At 44.6% G+C, this 19,523-nt stretch overlaps 1 protein-coding gene across 1 annotated transcript in view; it reads left to right on the forward strand.

Moving 5' to 3' along the window:
* LOC126261867 (phosphatidylinositol 4,5-bisphosphate 5-phosphatase A-like) overlaps positions 1-19,523 on the forward strand; it is a 76,752-nt gene that overhangs the window by 7,254 nt on the left and 49,975 nt on the right. The window contains exon 4 of the mRNA XM_049958575.1: positions 2,674-2,821. Within this exon, the coding sequence (XP_049814532.1) occupies positions 2,674-2,821 (148 nt within the window). The remainder of the gene's footprint in view (positions 1-2,673; positions 2,822-19,523) is intronic.

Consider the following 19,523-nt stretch of genomic DNA (forward strand, 5'->3'; position numbering starts at 1 on the left):
TGTTACTGTCACTCCTTGCCACCAATAAATTTAATGAGAATAGAAAGCCAATGTGCTTGTCTGCCAAGATCATTTCCACAGTGTCATTCCATACTTATGAGGTAATTACCATAGCTGGTACATGGTTGTATCCTGTCATGGGACCAAATTGCTGGCACTACTTGATATACTTGCACAAACTCCAGGAAGCTCATAGATAAATTTTTGAACAACCATCATAGATAGTATTAAGGCCTGACTATCAATGAACACTTGAAACTTACTGGCAGATTAAAACTGTGTGCCCGACCGAGACTCGAACTCGGGACCTTTGCCTTTCGCGGGCAAGTGCTCTCCATCTGAGCTACCAAAGCATTCTCAATGAACATTTGATTGGCTAAATCTCCTCTGAAACAAGCTGTTCATTTAGTACTGGCAGTAGCAGAACAACTGTTTAGCTGAATGTTTTCCTTGTTGTCAAATCAGATAGATCTTAGAGGAGGTGTTGGCTTTATCTATCCAAGTAAAGGGTTACAGGAAAAAAAGACAAGCCCTGGTACTCCTGTGTATGTATTGTTCCATCCCATTTGTCAGCAGCAGAATCCAGCCTGAGATAAAATAATAATAAATGTCATGTTAAAGTAGGAGAAAATTGTCGCAATGATGAGCATATTCAAAAGAACGTATGGATTTTTATTTCTGCACGTCTCTGGAAGACTACTTACCATTAGAACAAAAGTGCTATAAGGATAAGATTATCCTGGAGCACTTCTTTGGGGGGAGGGGAGCAGTAGGAAAGGAGTTACATGTATCAAAAATGCCAGATATTAAGGGCAAATCCATAATTTGTGGAAAACATGAAGATGAATATTGGAATAGAGACAATTGAGGGAAGAAGAATTAAACAGAGCTACGGATGAAACAAGGAAGGTGAAAAAGCAACAGGGGACAGGATAAAAGAGCGATAAAGAAGAGTTTGTTGAACCGAGAAAAGGGCAATAAATTTTTTAATTTATTTATATACTGTATTTATAATTATCACTATTGCTTGTCTTACTTTCGTCAGCAAATTTCCCTCTTAACCAATGTTTTGTTAGTATTTTATTCTTCTGCCTGATATTACTGCTGACCTATGAATTCGATGCTTGTGTGATACTCTTATTCTTTCTGTCCTGTTTTAATTTATCGCATATGTTGTGTTTTTCAGCTATAGCTGCACCATAGAGGAATGCATTAGTTAGTAATTAAAACACTGTCATGTGACTGTGAAATTGATATTGAGAAGTGTACAAAATATCTCTCCCTCCCACCCACCCTCACACCCACCCTCCCACCCACCCTCCCACCCACCCTCCCACCCACAATCCCTCCCACATTCCCTCCCACCCACCCACCCTCCCTCCCACCCTCCCTCCCACCCACCCTCCCTCCCACCCACCCTCCCTCCCTCCCACCCTCCCTCCCTCCCTCCCACCCTCCCTCCCTCCCTCCCTCCCACCAACCCCTCCCACCCACCCACCCTCCCTCCCTCCCACCAACCCCTCCCACCCACCCACCCTCCCTCCCTCCCACCAACCCCTCCCACCCACCCACCAACCCCTCCCTTCCCCCTCCCCTCACCAATCCCTCCCACCCACCCACCAACCCCACCCACCCACCCACCAACCCCTCCCACCCACCCACCCACCAACCCCTCCCACCCACCCACCGACCCCTCCCACCCACCCACCCACCAACCCCTCCCTTCCCCCCTCCCCTCCCTTCCACCCCACCCCTCCCTTCCCCCTCCCCTCCCTTCCACCCCTCCCCTCCCTTCCTCCCCTCCCTTCCTCCCCTCCCTTCCACGGCTCCCCTCCGTTCCACGGCTCCCCTCCGTTCCACGGCTCCCCTCCGTTCCACGGCTCCCCTCCGTTCCACGGCTCCCCTCCGTTCCACGGCTCCCCTCCGTTCCACCGCTCCCCTCCCTTGCCCCCTCCCCTCCCTTGCCCCCTCCCTTGCCCCCTCCCTTCCACCCTCCTACCCCTCCCTCCCCTTCCCTCCTAGCCGGCCGCGGTAGTCTAGCGGTTCTAGGCGCTCAGTCAGGAACCGCGTGACTGCTACGGTCGCAGGTTCGAATCCTGCCTCGGGCATGGATGTGTGTGATGTCCTTAGGTTAGTTAGGTTTAAGTAGTTCTAAGTTCTAGGGGACTTATGACCACAGAAGTTGAGTCCCATAGTGCTCAGAGCCATTTGAACCCTTCCCTCCTACCCCTCCCCCCTCCATCCCCTCCATCCTCTCTGTCCCTCCTTTGTGTGTGTGTGTGTGTGTGTGTGTGTGTGTGTGTGTGTGTGTGTGTGTGTGTGTGTGTGTGTGTGTGTGTGTGTGTGTGTGTGTGTGTGTGTGTGTGTTTCGCTATTAATACTTCAGTCATGACACTGATAACTGATATTCACCAGTTATCATAAGTAAGTCCTCAGCCAGTTGTTACTATTTTCATTACCCTGTTCTTTATTCTTTTATAAACTATGAAATAAATCATATATAAAAATAATGCTGAATTTTGTGACTTACGGTCCATGTCTGCAATGTATGAACAGTTATTTACTAATTACTTATACTTCAAACAATTTGAAAAAACTGTGCCTGTTGGAATAACTATTAAAGAGTAATGTTAAGTATCATTAATGCTGTCATTGTATTTTTTTTATTTTTAGAGATGTATTAACAAAACGTGACTACATAAAAGTGAAGACCATAAGACTCCAAGGAATTCTTCTAAGTTTGTTTTGCCTTAGAAAACATTTGCTGCATGTGAGAGATATGGAGACACAGTACACAAAAACTGGTTTAGGAGGTATCTGGGTAAGAGCCATTTTCTTTTCTTTCATTTCTTGAGGCATATTTAAAATGGGAGAATTGGTTTGTCAATGATTCTATTACTAAAATATTTGACATTATTCACGACTTCATTTGGCGCACCATTCTTTTAATTTAGTAAACTATAATTTCATTGTTAACTCGTTCTTGTACATACCTGTTAATTTCTGAAATAAGAACTTTGATAATCCTTTAGTATATATTTTTTGCAGAAATAGTGTCCACACTTGAAAGATGATACATTAATATCCCATCATCTGCATACTGGGCTTGCTACTTCTTGATTTCCTGAGATTAGACTACTTTGGAACTAGGTTAGTTTTGTCTGCAGCTACCAGCCTGTGGCCAAACGGGCACTTCTGTGCAGTATTAGCAATAGTTGCATTACTGTTTCTAATGTGTTTTTGTATCATAATGGAACAGCTGGTGGGTTATAGATAACGGAAGGAGTAAAGTTAACAACTCACCAGATAGTTGACGTACAGAGCCATCAGTAGGCACATAAGCAAGACAGAACATTGCTACGTTTGGGACGACTCTTTCTCCATGTGTAGAATACTTTTGTGCTGTGGCCGAGGGAGCCATGCCAAATAATGTGCCCCAGGCAGAAACAGCTATGAACTTTATTTACACTCAAATGGAATACAACAAAACAAGTCATTCAGACTTGAATACACAGTACTTGGTTCCAATCCACTGGTAGGCACCAATGTTGTGCTAGGAAACTACTTACGAGGGTGGCAAAGGTGCAGCTGTATCAGTGATGAGCACTAGGGATTGAGGATGATCCAGGAGAGATGTACCAGTGAGGTGGAGGCTCATAGCCAGTCAATTATGGATGTGGCTATTGTGGAGAAATAGCTCCCTCAGATGTACTGATGAGGTGGTTGGCAGAGGAGGGTGCAAGGTTGGTTGCACACAGACAGGCGACCGGTGTGACTGAGCATGGAGAACTTCGACTAGATGTAGACATACGGCTCGGGTGTGCCTCAAAGTGAGGGTATCAGTGGCCAGTATGAAGAAATTGAATGAGGATTGGATTGAAGACTCAGACATGACTCCAAGGAGACAACAGTGCTGATCTGCAGATCAGATTGAGGGACCAGTGATTGTAGTTGGCATGATGCCTCAGAGCGACTCTTGGCAAGGACTGGGCTGGATGGTGTTCTTTATAGCTGCCCAGCAGAAGAATACTTCCACGATGATCAGCTATTATGTGATTGCAGTGCAATTGCAGCACCTCTTGTGGGTCAACAAACATGATGTGCTTGTATTTGTGGTCATATTGTTTACCCTGCATGTCTGTGGTGGTGTTGGCAGCAGCCCCTACATTTTCCTGGCTTATTACACTGTGCCAGCACTGCAGCTCTACCAGGATTTGGGGGTTGTGTTGGGTGGTATGATTGAGATGAAAAAGGTGACATACTGAAACATCACATTTGTTTTATGCATGTTTTAAAATGTTGGGATTTTATCAGAAGTTTGGTCCTGTGCAGTGCTATCACAGTTCATCACAAGATGATTGGTGCCTCTCTATTAAAGCACATAGTTTTTCTGCATGCAGCCAGACTGATTGAGGAAGAATAATTAGACTGTGCAGATACAGCTGTCCAAGTGCTTGACAGGTCTTCATGCATTATATGAAACCTTGTAAGTTTCTTCATATGTATACCTTGTACATGCGCACTAAATAAATTAGAAAGTTACAGTGTAACAGAAATTGCTGTAAAATCACGAAGGATAGTGATACAAAAGTGTCTTGAATTAATTGGCCACACTTCACATAACAAAAATAACTGCATGTGGTGATCTTAAAGGTTCCCTGTTAAGTTCTGTATGAATATTAACAATCTTCCATCAGATACTGCAAAAGGTCAAGTTTGTTTCATGTGCTGCAAGTATTGTGATACATGGCAAAGGAAATATCATTTTTGAATGAGCTGCTAACGAAATTTTCATTGAATAGCTGATACACTGTCATTATCACGTGCACTTCATACTTATTGCCCAAGTCTAAAAGGAAACACCTTACACCTACTATACCATATATTAATAAATTATTAGAAAAAAAATAGATGGACTGGAAAGACTTCAACAGTGTGGAAACTGCCTCTTATGCAGCTATTAAGGTTAAAGCACTATTACTTATTTCAGAGAAAGTATTTAGAGTGGCTTGAAGGATATTGAGGTGCAAAATCTTCTAATTAATTTTGTGGATAAATCTTTTCATCAGCTGACTTAAAGAAATAAGGATGCACTGTTGAAAAGAGAGTTGAGCATTCACAGTACGCACCTGAAAGGTATTTTATGGAATATCAGTCCTCTCATGGTGTGGGGTGGTTCATGGTGTGGGTTCCTGTCGCCATGTCCTAGTTCATGAACCACGGGCAACGTATGAGTGGCCAAGTAAGTGGTCCCGACAGTCGGGAAACCAGTTACTTTGGAATAAGGCAGGGCATCTCGGACATATTCTGAGTCGTGGTCACCTTTGTTCTCATACGGCAAAGACTACCAAATCCACCGGTTAGTCCCTCAACCGTTAGGGGTAATACCCAATGGGACTCGGGGCAAGTAAGGCTAGCAACCTGCTTCCCTGGTACTTTAAATATGATGCTGGCAACAATCAGATCAAAATGCCTCGGACCTTTGGAGGTAACGGAGTCCCACCTCTGACAAACCAGGGACTCCTAAGATACGACTTGGCAAACAAATGGTAATGAGATGGGGAGCTATTAATATCAATGGGGGCTACTCTGGGAAGGAGGTAGAGCTGGCAGAGGCTGCAAGTAAGATGGGGCTGGACATTTTAGCTGTTAGTGACATTCGGGTAAGGGGTGAGAAAGAAGAGGAAGTGGGAGAATACAAGGTCTACCTGTCAGGAGTCAAAGCAGGAATAGCACAATGGGGTGTAGGGCTTTACATCAGGAAAGAAATGGAACCCAGCGTAGTTGCAATAAGGTATGTAAATGAATGACTGATGTGGATAGACTTGACAGTGTCTAGCAAGAAAATTAGGATTGTCAGTATATTTGCATTGTGACGGGACAGATCAAGATAAGATGGATAGTTTTTATGAGGCACTCAGTGATGTAGTTGTTAGAGTAAAGGACAAGGACAGTGTTCTGCTCATGGGTGATTTTAATACCAGGATTGGAAATCGAACAGAAGGGTATGAAAAGGTTATGGGTAAATTTGGAGAGGATATGGAGGCCAACAGGAACGGGAAACAACTCTTGGATCTCTGTGCCAGTATGGGCTTAGTAATCACAAACTCCTTTTTTAAACATAAGAACATTCACCGGTATACTTGGGAAGGCAGGGGAACCAGTTCTGTCATTGACTATATAATAACAGATCAGGAATTCAGGAAGGCTGTAAGGGACACACGTGTATTCAGGGGATTCTTTGATGACACTGATCATTATTTAATCTGCAGTGAAATTGGGATTGTGAGGCCGAAAGTGCAGGAGGTCAGGTCCATATGTAGGAGGATAAGAGTGGAGAAACTTCAGGATAAGGAAATCAGGCACAAGTACATAACAGCGATCTCAGAAAGGTACCAGTTAGTTGAATGTAATCAATTACAGTCATTGGAAAAGGAATGGACAAGGTACAGGGACACAGTACTAGAAGTGGCTAAAGAATGTCTTGGAACAGTAGTGTGTAAAACTAGGATGAAGCAAACAGCTTGGTGGAATGACACAGTCAAGGCAGCCTGTAAAAGGAAAAAGAAGGCGTATCAAAAATGGCTACATACTAGAACTCAGGTAGACAGAGAAAGTTATGTTGAAGAAAGAAACAAAGCCAAACAGATAATTGCAGCATCCAAGAAGAAATCTTGGGAAGACTTTGGAAACAGGTTGGAGACTATGGGTCAAGCTGCTGGAAAACCATTCTGGAGTGTAATTAGCAGTCTTCGAAAGGGAGGTAAGAAGGAAATGACAAGTATTTTGGACAGGTCAGGAAAACTGCTGGTGAATCCTGTGGATGCCTTGGGCCGATGGAGGGAATATTTTGAAGAGTTGCTCAATGTAGGTGAAAATACGATCAGTAATGTTTCAGATTTCAAGGTAGAATGGGATAGGAATGATGATGGAAATAGGATCACATTTGAGGAAGTGGAGAAAATGGTCAATAGATTGCAGTGCAATAAAGCAGCTGGGGTGGATGAAATTAAGTCGGAACTCATCAAATACAGTGGAATGTCAGGTCTTAAATGGCTACACAGGATAATTGAAATGGCCTGGGAGTCGGGACAGGTTCCATCAGACTGGACAAAAGCAGTAATCACACCAATCTTTAAACATGGAAACAGAAAAGATCGTAACAACTACAGAGGTATCTCTTTAATCAGCGTTGTGGGTAAACTCTTCTCAGGTATTATTGAAAGGAAAGTGCGAGTATTAGTTGAGGACCAATTGGATGAACATCAGTGTGGGTTTAGGCCTCTTAGAGGTTATCAGGACCAGATCTTTAGCTTACGGCAAATAATGCAGAAGTGTTACGAGTGGAACAGGGAATTGTATCTATGCTTTATAGATCTAGAAAAGGCATATGACCGGGTTCGTAGGAGGAAGTTATTGTCTGTTCTACGAGATTATGGAATAGGAGGTAAACTTTTGCAAGCAATTAAAGGTCTTTACATGGATAGTCAGGCAGCAGTTAGAGTTGACGGTAAATTGAGTTCATGGTTCAGAGTAGTTTCAGGGGTAAGACAAGGCTGCAACCTGTCTCTACTGTTGTTCATATTATTTATGGATCATATGTTGGAAAAAAATAGACTGGCTGGGTGAGATTAAGATATGTGAACACAAAATAAGCAGTCTTGCATATGCGGATGACTTAGTTGTGATGGCAGATTCGATTGAAAGTTTGCAAAGTAATATTTCAGAGCTAGATCAGAAATCTAAGGACTATGGTATGAAGATTAGCATCTCCAAAACGAAAGTAATGTCAGTGGGAAAGAAATATAAACAGATTGAGTGCCAAATAGGAGGAACAAAGTTAGAACAGGTGGACGGTTTCAAGTACTTAGGATGCATATTCTCACAGGATGGCAACATAGTGAAAGAACTGGAAGCGAGGTGTAGCAAAGCTAATGCAGTGAGCGCTCAGCTACGATCTACTCTCTTCTGCAAGAAGGAAGTCAGTACCAAGCCTAAGTTATCCGTGCACCGTTCAATCTTTCGACCAACTTTGTTGTATGGGAGCGAAAGCTGGGTGGATTCAGGTTACCTTATCAACAAGGTTGAGGTTACGGATATGAAAGTAGCTAGGATGATTGCAGGTACTAGTAGATGGGAACAATGGCAGGAGGGTGTCCACAATGAGGAAATCAAAGAAAAACTGGGAATGAACTCTATAGATGTAGCAGTCAGGGCTAACAGGCTTAGATGGTGGGGTCATGTTACACGCATGGGAGAAGCAAGGTTACCCAAGAGACATGGGTTCAGCAGTAGAGGGTAGGAGGAGTCGGGGCAGACCAAGGAGAAGGTACCTGGATTCGGTTAAGAATGATTTTGAAGTAATAGGTTTAACATCAGAAGAGGCACCAATGTTAGCACTGAATAGGGGATCGTGGAGGAATTTTATAAGGGGGCTATGCTCCAGACTGAACGCTGAAAGGCATAATCAGTCTTAAGTGGTGGTGGTGGTGGTGGTGGTGGTGGTGGTGGTGGTGATGATGATGATTATGGATAATAATGGAGAAGAACACATTGTTAGCTATTGTTCTTTTGTGGAGCTTAATTTTTACCTTTCATCCAACTGAATATAGATCCAAGAGGTGAGAAATTCAAATAGTTGAAAGATACCCTTCATTGAAATGGGCCCTCCCTCCTTTTTGCAAGGTGAATTGAATATCATCCTGAAAAAGCCTTGTAAAATACAAAAGTGAGATTATCCTACTTGTTCTTACCCATTCTTGATGCCAATAATTTGCTCCATCTTACCTCTTTTCACTACCAGGCCATATTCCATGGTTACATAAAATAAGTAATTTTTCATGTTTGTTGGACTTTATTATTCATAGCCAATTGCTGATGACAATAATATCTTTAGTTCATATGCAAACATTTTATTTAAAGAAATATTTATAATTTAATATTGAACCACGCACACATTAAAATTCAAGCCTGCTAAAATTCTTTGTTTTAAGATTTATATAGCAATTTTGAAAGCTCTCATTCTCCTCTTTCAAACAAACATTTTACTTTGTCCAAAAGCTTAATATTTCAAAAGTTATTTCTAATCAAAATTTATGTATCTAGAATTTACAATCTTAAAATGTAATTCTTTCCAAAAATCTATGCTTTTACAAAAATATAATACTAGTTTATTAATTATGCCAATTAAAAAATTCCATTTTCTAGAAAGATCTTGATGAACTTCAGGGATCCCCTTGCATATTAACTTCTTCCTCATAGACACCAATTATTCTGCCGTTCTCTAATTATAAACACGTTTACTTCATTTCCTACTATAGATCCATATCTTTCACTTCTTCCACCTTTGTCTAAAACGTAATAATCCAAACAATGGAAAGTCCTGAACGGACTGATAACCACAGCAGTTGAGTCCCATAGTGCTCAGAGCCATTTGAACCATTTTTGAGTCCTGAACGGAATAACAAAAGTAGAGAAAGGATAGATAGCTACTCATCACACACAGGGGGGATTTGAGTCACAGACACAAGTATAAAAGACTGCTGATGTATTAAACTTTGTCCGTAGTAGAAAAACACACACACACACAACCATGTATGAGTTGGTTGCACTTGTGTGATGTGCGTATGTTTTGTATTTCAGAAGGATTTTGTGCAAAGCTTAATATTTTAGCAGTATTTTTCATTGTGCTTGTCTGCAACTCGGTGCCTTGTCTATGTGGTGAGAGACAATCTATCCTTTCAGTAGGTTTAATAGTTCTGTTCAGGGTGTAATTAAAGTCCAGGAACACTTTCAATTATTTATTGCACAAGAACTAAACATTTTACAGATGTCATACATACTGCAGTTTGAAGAGAAACTCTGAAAGTTTATTTTACAAACATTCGATATGCGAACCATGAGTGACCTGGCAGACGTCAGTACGGTAATCAAATTCTTGCCATACCAGTCCCAGCATGGCATTGTCGATTGTGGCAGTCACTTCCCGTATTCTGTCCCAGAGCTCTGCTGCATCACGTGGTAGAGGCAGTACATACACCAGATCTTTAATGTGTCCCCACAGAAAAGTCACATGGAGTGAGATCTGGTGATCGGGGAAGCCATTTCATGAAACAGCTGTCCGCTTCTGTTGCATGGCGGATCCTTCGATGCAGCAGTGGTCAGGTACCTACTAATATCACAATGAAAATGGGGTTGACCCCCATCCTGCTGAAAGATGAATGGAGAGTCCAATTGCATTTGAGGCATCAGCCATTGCTGCAACATGTCCAAATAGGAATATCCAGTGACAGGGCTCTCAGCGAAGAAGAATGGCCCCTACAGTTTTCGATGTGACAAGGCACAAAAAACATTTACCTTTGGGAAATCACGCTCAAATTCAATGTATTCATGTGGTTGCCTTGTACCCCAGATTCGAGAATTATGCTGGTTCACTTTCCCATTAGTGTGAAAACTGGCTTTGTCGCTAAAAATTAAGCAATCAACAATGGCATCCCCATCCTCATTCAATTGTTGCAACTGTGAACAAAACTCAAAACATTTGTCATCGTCGCCATTGAGCTTCTGCACTAGCTCCAATTTAATGGTTTCATATACAGCTTCTGTTGCAGGACTTCCCACACTGTCACTGGAGCCACTTCGAGTTCATGGGATGCACGATGTACTGATTTCTTTGGACTCCTTATGAATGTCTTTCGTATGCGCCCCACATTCCCTTCACTCGCTCTGGGACGTCTGTTTCTCTTTGCCAGGCACAAGCAACCTGTCGTAACAGATTTGTTGTGCCATTGGTAAATGGCCTTCCTTGTTGGTAGCTTCTTACCATAGTTGGTTCTAAACATCCATTGAACAGCTGTAGCACACTTGTTTTTGTCGAGCTCCAACACACTGAAAGCTCACTCTGAACCTGAATTAGCCGTGTTTGCGACTAGTGCTGACTATCAGCAAATTACCAGACTGTGCTGTGGTGGTGCTCATGGGAAAAAAAAAAAAAAAGACTTCCAGGGTTTCTTCTTCAAAATGGCATATGTATGATACCTGTACAATGTTTGGTTCTTGTGCAATAAATAATTGAATGTGTTCCCGTATTTCATGTACACCCTGTATTTTACGTTTCTGTAATACACACATCTATAAATAGGTGTCATGCACACAGTAGCAGTCAGTCAGGGCCAAGAAGTGAACTCAGACTTCCTTGTTCGGTAGTTCATCATGTAAATTTCAGTCAGTTAGTGTTTGGTTATGAACCTGTGAAGTAATATGTTGGTCACTCAACACTTGGTAGTCATAAGGAATATAACTGTAGTGAGTATGTACAGTATTATCAATTCTGCATTTAGCAAGCATAATGTAATGTTCTAAGTCAGTGTTACCACTTCTGAAACTTCTGTTAATTGGTGTAGCTTAATGATCTGTTTTACAATATTGGTATTTAAGACATATCAAGATAATTGATCATCAGTACTGAATATAGTGTTTATAAATTTGAAGAGAATGGAAAGAAATTCTTACAGTGTCATGTACATCTATTTAACAAATGTTTATTGCATCAGATAATCATAGGAGTAAGGTCAAAGAATACGCAGGAGGCTTGTGTTTGAGTCATCAGCCTTCTGAATGATTTGATGCAACCCACCACGAATTCCTCTCCTGTGCCAGCCTCTTCATCTGAGTAGCATTTGTAACCTGTAAACTATCTGCTGGATGTATTCCAATCTCTGTGTTCCTCTACAATTTTTGCCCTCTACAGCTCCCTCTAGTACCTTGGAGGAAATTCCCTGATGTCTTAGTAGATGTCTTATCCTGTCGCTTCTCATTGCAGTGTTTTCCACATATTCCTTTCCTCTCCGATTCTGCGTAGAACCCCATCATTCCTTACCCTATCAGTCCACTAATTTTCAACATTCATCTGTAGCACATCTCAGCTGCTTCGATTCTCTTCTGTTTCGGTTTTCCCACAGCCCATGTTTCACTTCCATTCAATGCAGTGCTCCAGACATACATTCTCAGAAATGTCTTCCTCAAATTAAGGCCTATGTTTGATACTAGTAGACTTCTTTTGGCCAGGAATACCCTTTTTGCCAGTGCTAGACTGCTTTTGATGTCCACCTTGCTCCATCCATCACTGATTATTTTGCAGCCTAGGTAGCAGAATTCCTTAACTTCGTCTACTTTGTAACCATTAGTCCTGATGTAAAGTTTCTCGCTGTTCTCATTCCTGCTACTTCTCATTACTTTTGTCTTTCTTTGATTTACTCTCAATCCATATTCTGTATTCTTTAGACTGTTCATTCCATTCAGGAAATCATGTAATTCTTCTTCACTTTCACTTAGGATAGCAATGTCATCAGTCAATTGTACCATTGATATTCTTTCACCTTGAATTTTAATTCCACTCCTGAAACTTTCTTTTATTTTCATCATTGCTTCTTCGATGTACAGATTGAACAGTAGGGCCAAAAGACTACATCCTTGTCTTACACACTTTTTAATCCAAGCACTTCGATCTTGGTCATCCACTCTTATTTTTCTTTCTTGGCTCTTGTACCTTGTCATATAGTTTACCCCTATTTTTCTCATAATTTTGAACATCTTGCACCAGTTTACATTGTCGAATGCTTTTTCCAGGTCGACAAATCTATGAACGTGTCTTGATTTTTCTTTAGTCTTGCTTCCATTATCAACTGCAACATCAGAATTGCCTCTCTGGTGCCTTTACCATGCCTAAAGCCAAACTGGTCATCTAACACATCCTCAATCTTCTTTTCCATTCATCTGTATATTATTCTTATCAGCTACTTGGATGCATGAGCTGATAAACTGATATTGCGATAATTCTTGCAGTTGTCAGCTCTTGCAGTCTTCTGAATTGTGTGTGTGATATTTTTTCCGAAAGTTAGATGGTATGTCGCCAGTCTCATACATCCTACACATCAGCCTAAATAGTCATTTTGTTGCCACTTCCTCCAACTTTAGAAATACTGATGAAATGTTATCTATTTTTTCTGCCTCATTTGTTCTTAAGTGCTCCAAAGCTCTCTTAAATTCTGATTGCAATACTGGACTCCCTATCTCCTCTAAATCGACTCTCTTCAATCACATCAGACAGATCTTCCCCACATAGAGGCCTTCAGTGTACTGTTTCCATATATCCACTCTCACCTCTGCATGTAACAGTGGAATTCCTGTTGCACTCTTAATGTTGCAACCCTTGCTTTTAATTTCACCATAAGTTGTTTTCTATTCCCTGTATGCTGAATCAGTATTTCTGGCAATCATTTCTTTTTTGGTTCCTTCACATTTTTTGGTGCAGCCATTTCGTTTAAGCTTTATTTCATTCCTCAGTGACTTGTATTTCTGTATTCCTGAATTTCCCTGAACATTTTTGTACTTCTTTCTTTCATCACCCAACTAAAGTATTTCTTCTGTTACCCATGATTTCTTTCCAGTTACCTTCTTGATATCCATGTTTTTCTTTCCAACTTCTGTGATTGCTCTTTTTAGAGATGTCCATTCCTCTTCAACCCCCCAAGGGGCCCACAGTCCTTTTGTGGGTACGTGTGTGGCACGCACGGGGCCCCGAGCTATTGCAGTCTCCTTTCCTTTCCCAATCCTTACTCCTTTGTCCCTGCCCACTCTTTTCCCTCTTAGTGGACTTCTTTATGTTGGCCTGGCTATCCTCCTAGCTTTGTTTAGGTCTGTGCTATTGTTTAGTTTGCTGTTTCCATCTCCTTTTCGGTGTTTTTGGTCCCTTTGGGGTTTGACCTCCATTCCCAAAATTTTCCATTCAGTGTGAACCATTTGGGGATGGACTCCCTTCCTAGCTTCCATGGTGCAGGTTCCTCTCCACCTCCCCCCCCCCCTTTCCCTTTGCACCCTGGTCCCCCCTCCTGCTAGGTCACCAGCATGGTAGCCAGTCTGTGTGGTTGGGCTGTTAAGTACCCACTTGGCTGAGCCCCCTGAAACCACAGAGATCACACTGCTAGTACCTGAGCTGTTAATGCCTCGTGTATGCCCAGGAGTCAGTGCTCATCACTTTGGGGCACCAGAACTCCTGGCAGTGGCTGATGTGCCAGACGGCCCTTGCTGTGTCTGAGTGGCACCCACGGGGCAAGCCCCTGATTGGAATGGGTGGTATTAGGGCGGACGCCTTGCACATGAAGTGTCAAAAGCTTCAACATCCTCGACATTCTGTGGCTGTCGCTAAGAGTAGTAGCAGACGTGACCTCCTCCTTCTGATCCTTCCGCCTTCCCCTCCCTGGCCACCCCTTGGGAGGAGGGTCAGGCTCGCCGACATGGGTTGAAACCTTTCCCTCCGTACCTGGTTTGTACCAGGACGGATGGCATAAGTTTTGCCATGACCAAGCCTTTGTTTTTCATGGAGACGATTGAAGATAAGTATGGCGAAGTGGAATAGATGAGTAAAATGCAGTCCGGTGCTTTGCTGATAAAGACATATTCTGCTGCCCAACTGACGCCCTGTGTGCTTGTGACCATCTCAGTGACGTCCCAGTTTCTGTCACACCCCATCAATCTTTGAACTCGGTACAGTGCATTATTTTCCACTGAGATCTTTTTCTGCAAACTGATGAGGAGCTCCGTGCTCACCTTGAGTGGCGAGGGGTTCGTTTTATCTGCCATGTGCAGCGATTCCCTCCAAACAATCGCACCACTACAGGTGCCTTTATTCTGGCCTTCAAGGGGAATGTCCTCCCAGAGAAGGTCAAGGTAATGGTGTATCGGTGTGATGTAAAACCTTATATTCCACCACTGATGGGATGCTTCAAATGCTACGGTTTGGACACACGTCTTTCCGCTGTACCACTGATCCCCTCCGTGGTGACTGTGGGTGCCTCCTCCATGAGGTGGTCCCCCACCAGTGTGTGTAGATTGTCATGGACATCATTCTCCACACTTGCCTGTATGCCCAATGTTTGTGAAAGAAAGGAGGATTCAAAAGTACAAAACCTTAGATCGGCTCACCTACACTGAGACTCGTCAGAAGTATGACCGGCTCCATCCCATGTCTATGTCTTCTACTTTTGCTTCTGTTATGTCCATTCCCCCTCCTCTTCCCAGCTCCACTCCATTCGCCCCATGCCTTCAGCCTCCTCCTCCCTCTCCTACTCCCCCTCCCCCTCCCCCTTCCCGTCAGTACTAATACCCACCACTTCGGGTGCTGCTGCCCCTCCTCTGCTGGAGAAGTGCTTCCCTCCTTCGGCAGCCACCAGTACTGGAGCTCCCTCCCGGGACTGCTCTCCCCGGCACCCCCATGAAAGCCGATCTACTGCTCCACATCGGCAGCGCGATCCACGGCCAGTGGGCACCGAGATTGCCCGGTGTAATTCCGTGCCCGCCCTCGCTGAAGTCTGCCCTTCTCTTCCTTCCCAAGAGAAGAAGCAGAAACTCAAGAACAAGGGCATGTCCCCTCCAGAACCCCTGAGGTGCAGCCTTCCCCTCCTCCAGTCAATGAACCAACAGTGTCCCCACCTACATGGATATTACCCCATACTTATTGGTGACAGATGGTGACTCCAGTCCCTTCTCTTCCCTTTTGGACTCTGGCTTGAGAATCCTCCAGTGGAATTGTAATGGGTATTTTCATCACCTTCCAGAGTTGCAGCCCCTTCTTTCCTTCTACTCTGCCGCTTGTATTGCTCTCCAGGAGACCCATTTTGTCAATTATTACTCACCCTTCCGTCGTGGGTTCCGCGCTTTGTCGGAACCGAATTGGCTCTTTGTGGGCTTCTGGCATTGTTTGCACCTGGAAGCCATTGCTGTCAGTGTCCATCTGGCCACTCCAATGACAATCTGTAATCTCTACCTCCCACCTGACAGGCCGCCCACTTCCCAATCCCTCACTGCCCTTCTTCAACAACTCCCTTCTCCCTTCCTGCTATTAGGGGACTTTAATGCCCACAACCCTCTTTCGGGTAGTCATATGACTACTTCCCTGGGCAGGAGAGTTGAAGCTGTTCTGGCAGGGCTTGACCTCTGTTTACTAAACACAGGTGCTCCCACACACTTAAGTGTGGCGCACGGCACTTTCTCTACCATTGAGCTCTCCATCTACAGTCCCAGCCTTCTTACCTCCATTCAGTGGGGAGTTCACGATGACTTATGTGACAGCGACCATTATCGGATTGTTTTAACCTTCCTTCAGTGTGTCTCGCTCCGTCACCCTCCCAGGTGGGCCATATCTAAGGCTGATTGGGGTGCCTTCTCCTCTGCACCCATCCCCCCTGTATTGCCCCATGACAGTGTTGATGAATCTACTCAGACTTTGACTGCTGCCAACCTTTCAGCATTCCCCATGCCGGAAGATGGTCCCTTGGTGGACTCCGGAAATTGCTGCAGCCATAAAAGACCACCGCCGTGCTCTTCAAAACTTCAAGCGGCATCCTTCTATTGTTCTTCTTCAGGTCTTTAAATGACTCTGCTCCCGGGCCCGCTACCTAATCAAATTTCAGAAACGGATTTACTGGGAACGATATGTACCAGGACCACATGCCCCCTCTTCTGGGCGAAACGCAGGCAAATGTTTGGCCACTGTCCTCCCACCAGGGTTGCAGGAATTTCTGTGCATGGTGTTGTCCTTACCGATCCGGACTTTGCAGCAGAGAATTTCGCCCAAGACTTTGCTCAAGCTTCAGCATCGGCTCAGTATCTGCCCACGTTCCTTCTCCTGAAAGAGCGCTCAGAACAACTGCCTTTGTCTTTCGTTTCTCGCTGCTCGGAGCTATATAATGCTCCATTCAGCGAGTGGGAATTTGCTAGCGACCTCACCCTTTGTCTTGACATGGCTCCTGGACCAGATCGGATACATAACCAAATGCTCCAACACTTATCGGTGGCTGGCCACCATTGTATACTGGACCCTGTTCAACTGTCTGTGGAGTGAGGGAGTCTTTCCTACCCAGTGGCAGGAAAGCATTGTTGTTTCAGTGTTGAAGCCAAGGAAGCTGCCTCTTCAAATGGATAGCTACCATCCAATTAGCCTTACTGATACCCTCTGCAAGCTCCTTGAACACATGGTGACTCGGCGGCTGTTTTGGATCCTTGAATCCCATGACCTTCTGTCATCAACTCAAACTGGTTTTCGCTGTGGCCACTCTACTGTGGATAACTTGGTGCACCTGGAGTCTGCTATCCAGTCGGCTTTTGCCCATCGGCAACACCTCCTTGCAGTCTTCTTTGATCAGCATAAAGCCTGTGACACCACCTGGCACCACCACATCCTCACCACCCTTCACGAATGGGGCGTTTGTGGCACTCTGCTTATTTTTATCCATAACTTCCTTTCTTGTTGCTCTTTTTGGCTGCTCCTACAGCACTGCTCCCATCCGCAAGAAAATGGGGTTCCACAGGGTTCCGTGCTGAGCGTCCCTCTCTTTCTCATAGTAGTTAATGGTGTGGTGACAGCTGTTGGACCGACAGAGACCCCCTCTGTGTATGCTGACGATTTTTGTATCTACCTCGCTTCCTCCATAATGGGCACTACAGAATGCCATCTATAGGGGGCAATCTGCCGGGCGCACTCATGGGCTCTCTCCCATGGCTTTCAGCTTTCGGCGGCCAAGACATGACATGCATTTCTGCCGTCGCCGTACAGTCCACCCCCATGCGGAACTGTTCCTCGATGGCCAGCCCCTCGAGGTAGTGGACACCCATCGCTTCTTGGGTCTGGTCTTCGATGCCCTGTTCAAATGGCTCCCTCATCTTCGCCAGCTGAAGAGGACGTGCTTGTCCCATCTCAATGTTCTTAGGTGTCTGTGCAATACCGCCTGTGGTGCAGACCGCTCTGTTCTCCTGTGATTGTATCAAGCGTTTGCCCAATCTCGTTTATAGACTATGGAAGTCTTGTCTATGGTTCTGCATCGCGTACCCAACGCTGTGAATCCTAGACCCCATCCTCCACTGTGGGGTCCAACTTGCGACTGGTGCCTTCCGGACTAGCCCCGTACTTAGCCTTCTCGCAGAGGCAGGGATTCCACCAATGCGAATTTTGCGCCAACAACTGCTGATATCTTATGCACTCCACATTCGCTGCAACCCAAAGCACCGTAATTATGGTCTCCTTTATCCAGACACGGAGATCACCCTGCCGCAAAGGTGGCCGCGATGTGGGCTTACCATGGCTGTCTGCATTCAGTTGCTCTTTTCTGAGCTCCAGCGATTCCCTTTACCGCTTCTCTTCTCTGCTCACGCACATACCCCTCCTTGGAGCATCTCTCGGACGCGGCTCTGTCTTGATCCCTCAGGTGATTCAAAGGATTCTGTCCCTCCGATGGCTCTTCGCCACCAATTCTATTGTCTCCTCATTTCATTCCAGGGTTCAGAAGTGATTTATACTGATGGCTCCATGGTTGCTGGCCGCACTAGTTTTGCTTACACCTATGAGCGACGCACAGAACTTTGTTCCTTGCCCGATGGATGTAGTGTTTTTACTGCAGAATTGGTAGCCATCTTGTGTGAACTGGACCATATCTGCTCCTGCTTAGGACTATCCTTCACTATCTGTAGTGACTCATTGAGCGGTTTGCATGTTATCGGCCAGTGCTTCCCTCGCCACCCATTGGTCATCGCTATCCAGGACTCCCTTTCTCTCCTCGCTCAACATGGATGCTCGGTGGTTTTCATTTAGACCCCAGGCCATGTTGGGATTGCTGGCAATGAATTTGCCGATCGACTGGCTAAGTTAGATACTACCAGGCCATCTCTTGCTATTGGCATTTTGGGAATAGACCTTCGCTCAGCATTACGTCATCAGGTTTTGGGCCTTTGGGATGCAGAATTGCACACTCTTTCTTCGCCGAACAAGTTCAGGGCGATTAAGGATTCTACAACTCCGTGGCAGTCCTCCTCCTGGGCCTCTCATAAGGCCTCTGTCATCCTATGCCAGCTCTGCATTAGCCATACTTGGATGACTCACAGTTCTCTCCTCCATCGTGAGGACCCCCCTCTCTGTCGTTGTGGATCGATGTTGACTGTGGCTCACATCTTATTGGACTGCCCCAACGTAGCGACCCTGTGACGAACTTTTAGCTTTCCAGACTCGCTACCCCGGGTGTTAGCTGACAATGCCTCAGTGACGGATCTCGTTTTACGTTTTATTCGTGATGGGGGTTATTATTATTTTATTTAAGGGAGGGACCTTCCACCTTATCGATGAGTGGAGGGGATGGCAGGCCCTCTTGCTCCCCCCTTCGCCCCAACTGGATTGGCTTCAACTGGGTTTGGTGGTTCACCCCAGCCCTCTGCCTTCCCACTCCTTTCCTTATGGAGTCTGTTATGTCTTGAGCATCTCTCTTGTCTTCTGTGCTTCTTCCTTCACACCCCTGTCATTAGTCACTTTCTTTCCCTCACTTCTTCCATTCTTTTCCTTCCTCTCCTGTGAATAGTTTATCATTTTATGGATGTTGTGGTTCCCTCTTTTAATGTGGGATTTTTTCGGTTTTAGTTAATCTAAGGTCGGAGGTGCTGATGACCACGTAGTTTGGTCCCTGCCCCAACCAACCAACCAA

This window comes from Schistocerca nitens, chromosome 1 (assembly GCF_023898315.1).
Source record: "Schistocerca nitens isolate TAMUIC-IGC-003100 chromosome 1, iqSchNite1.1, whole genome shotgun sequence".
Taxonomy (NCBI): Eukaryota; Metazoa; Arthropoda; class Insecta; order Orthoptera; family Acrididae; genus Schistocerca; species Schistocerca nitens.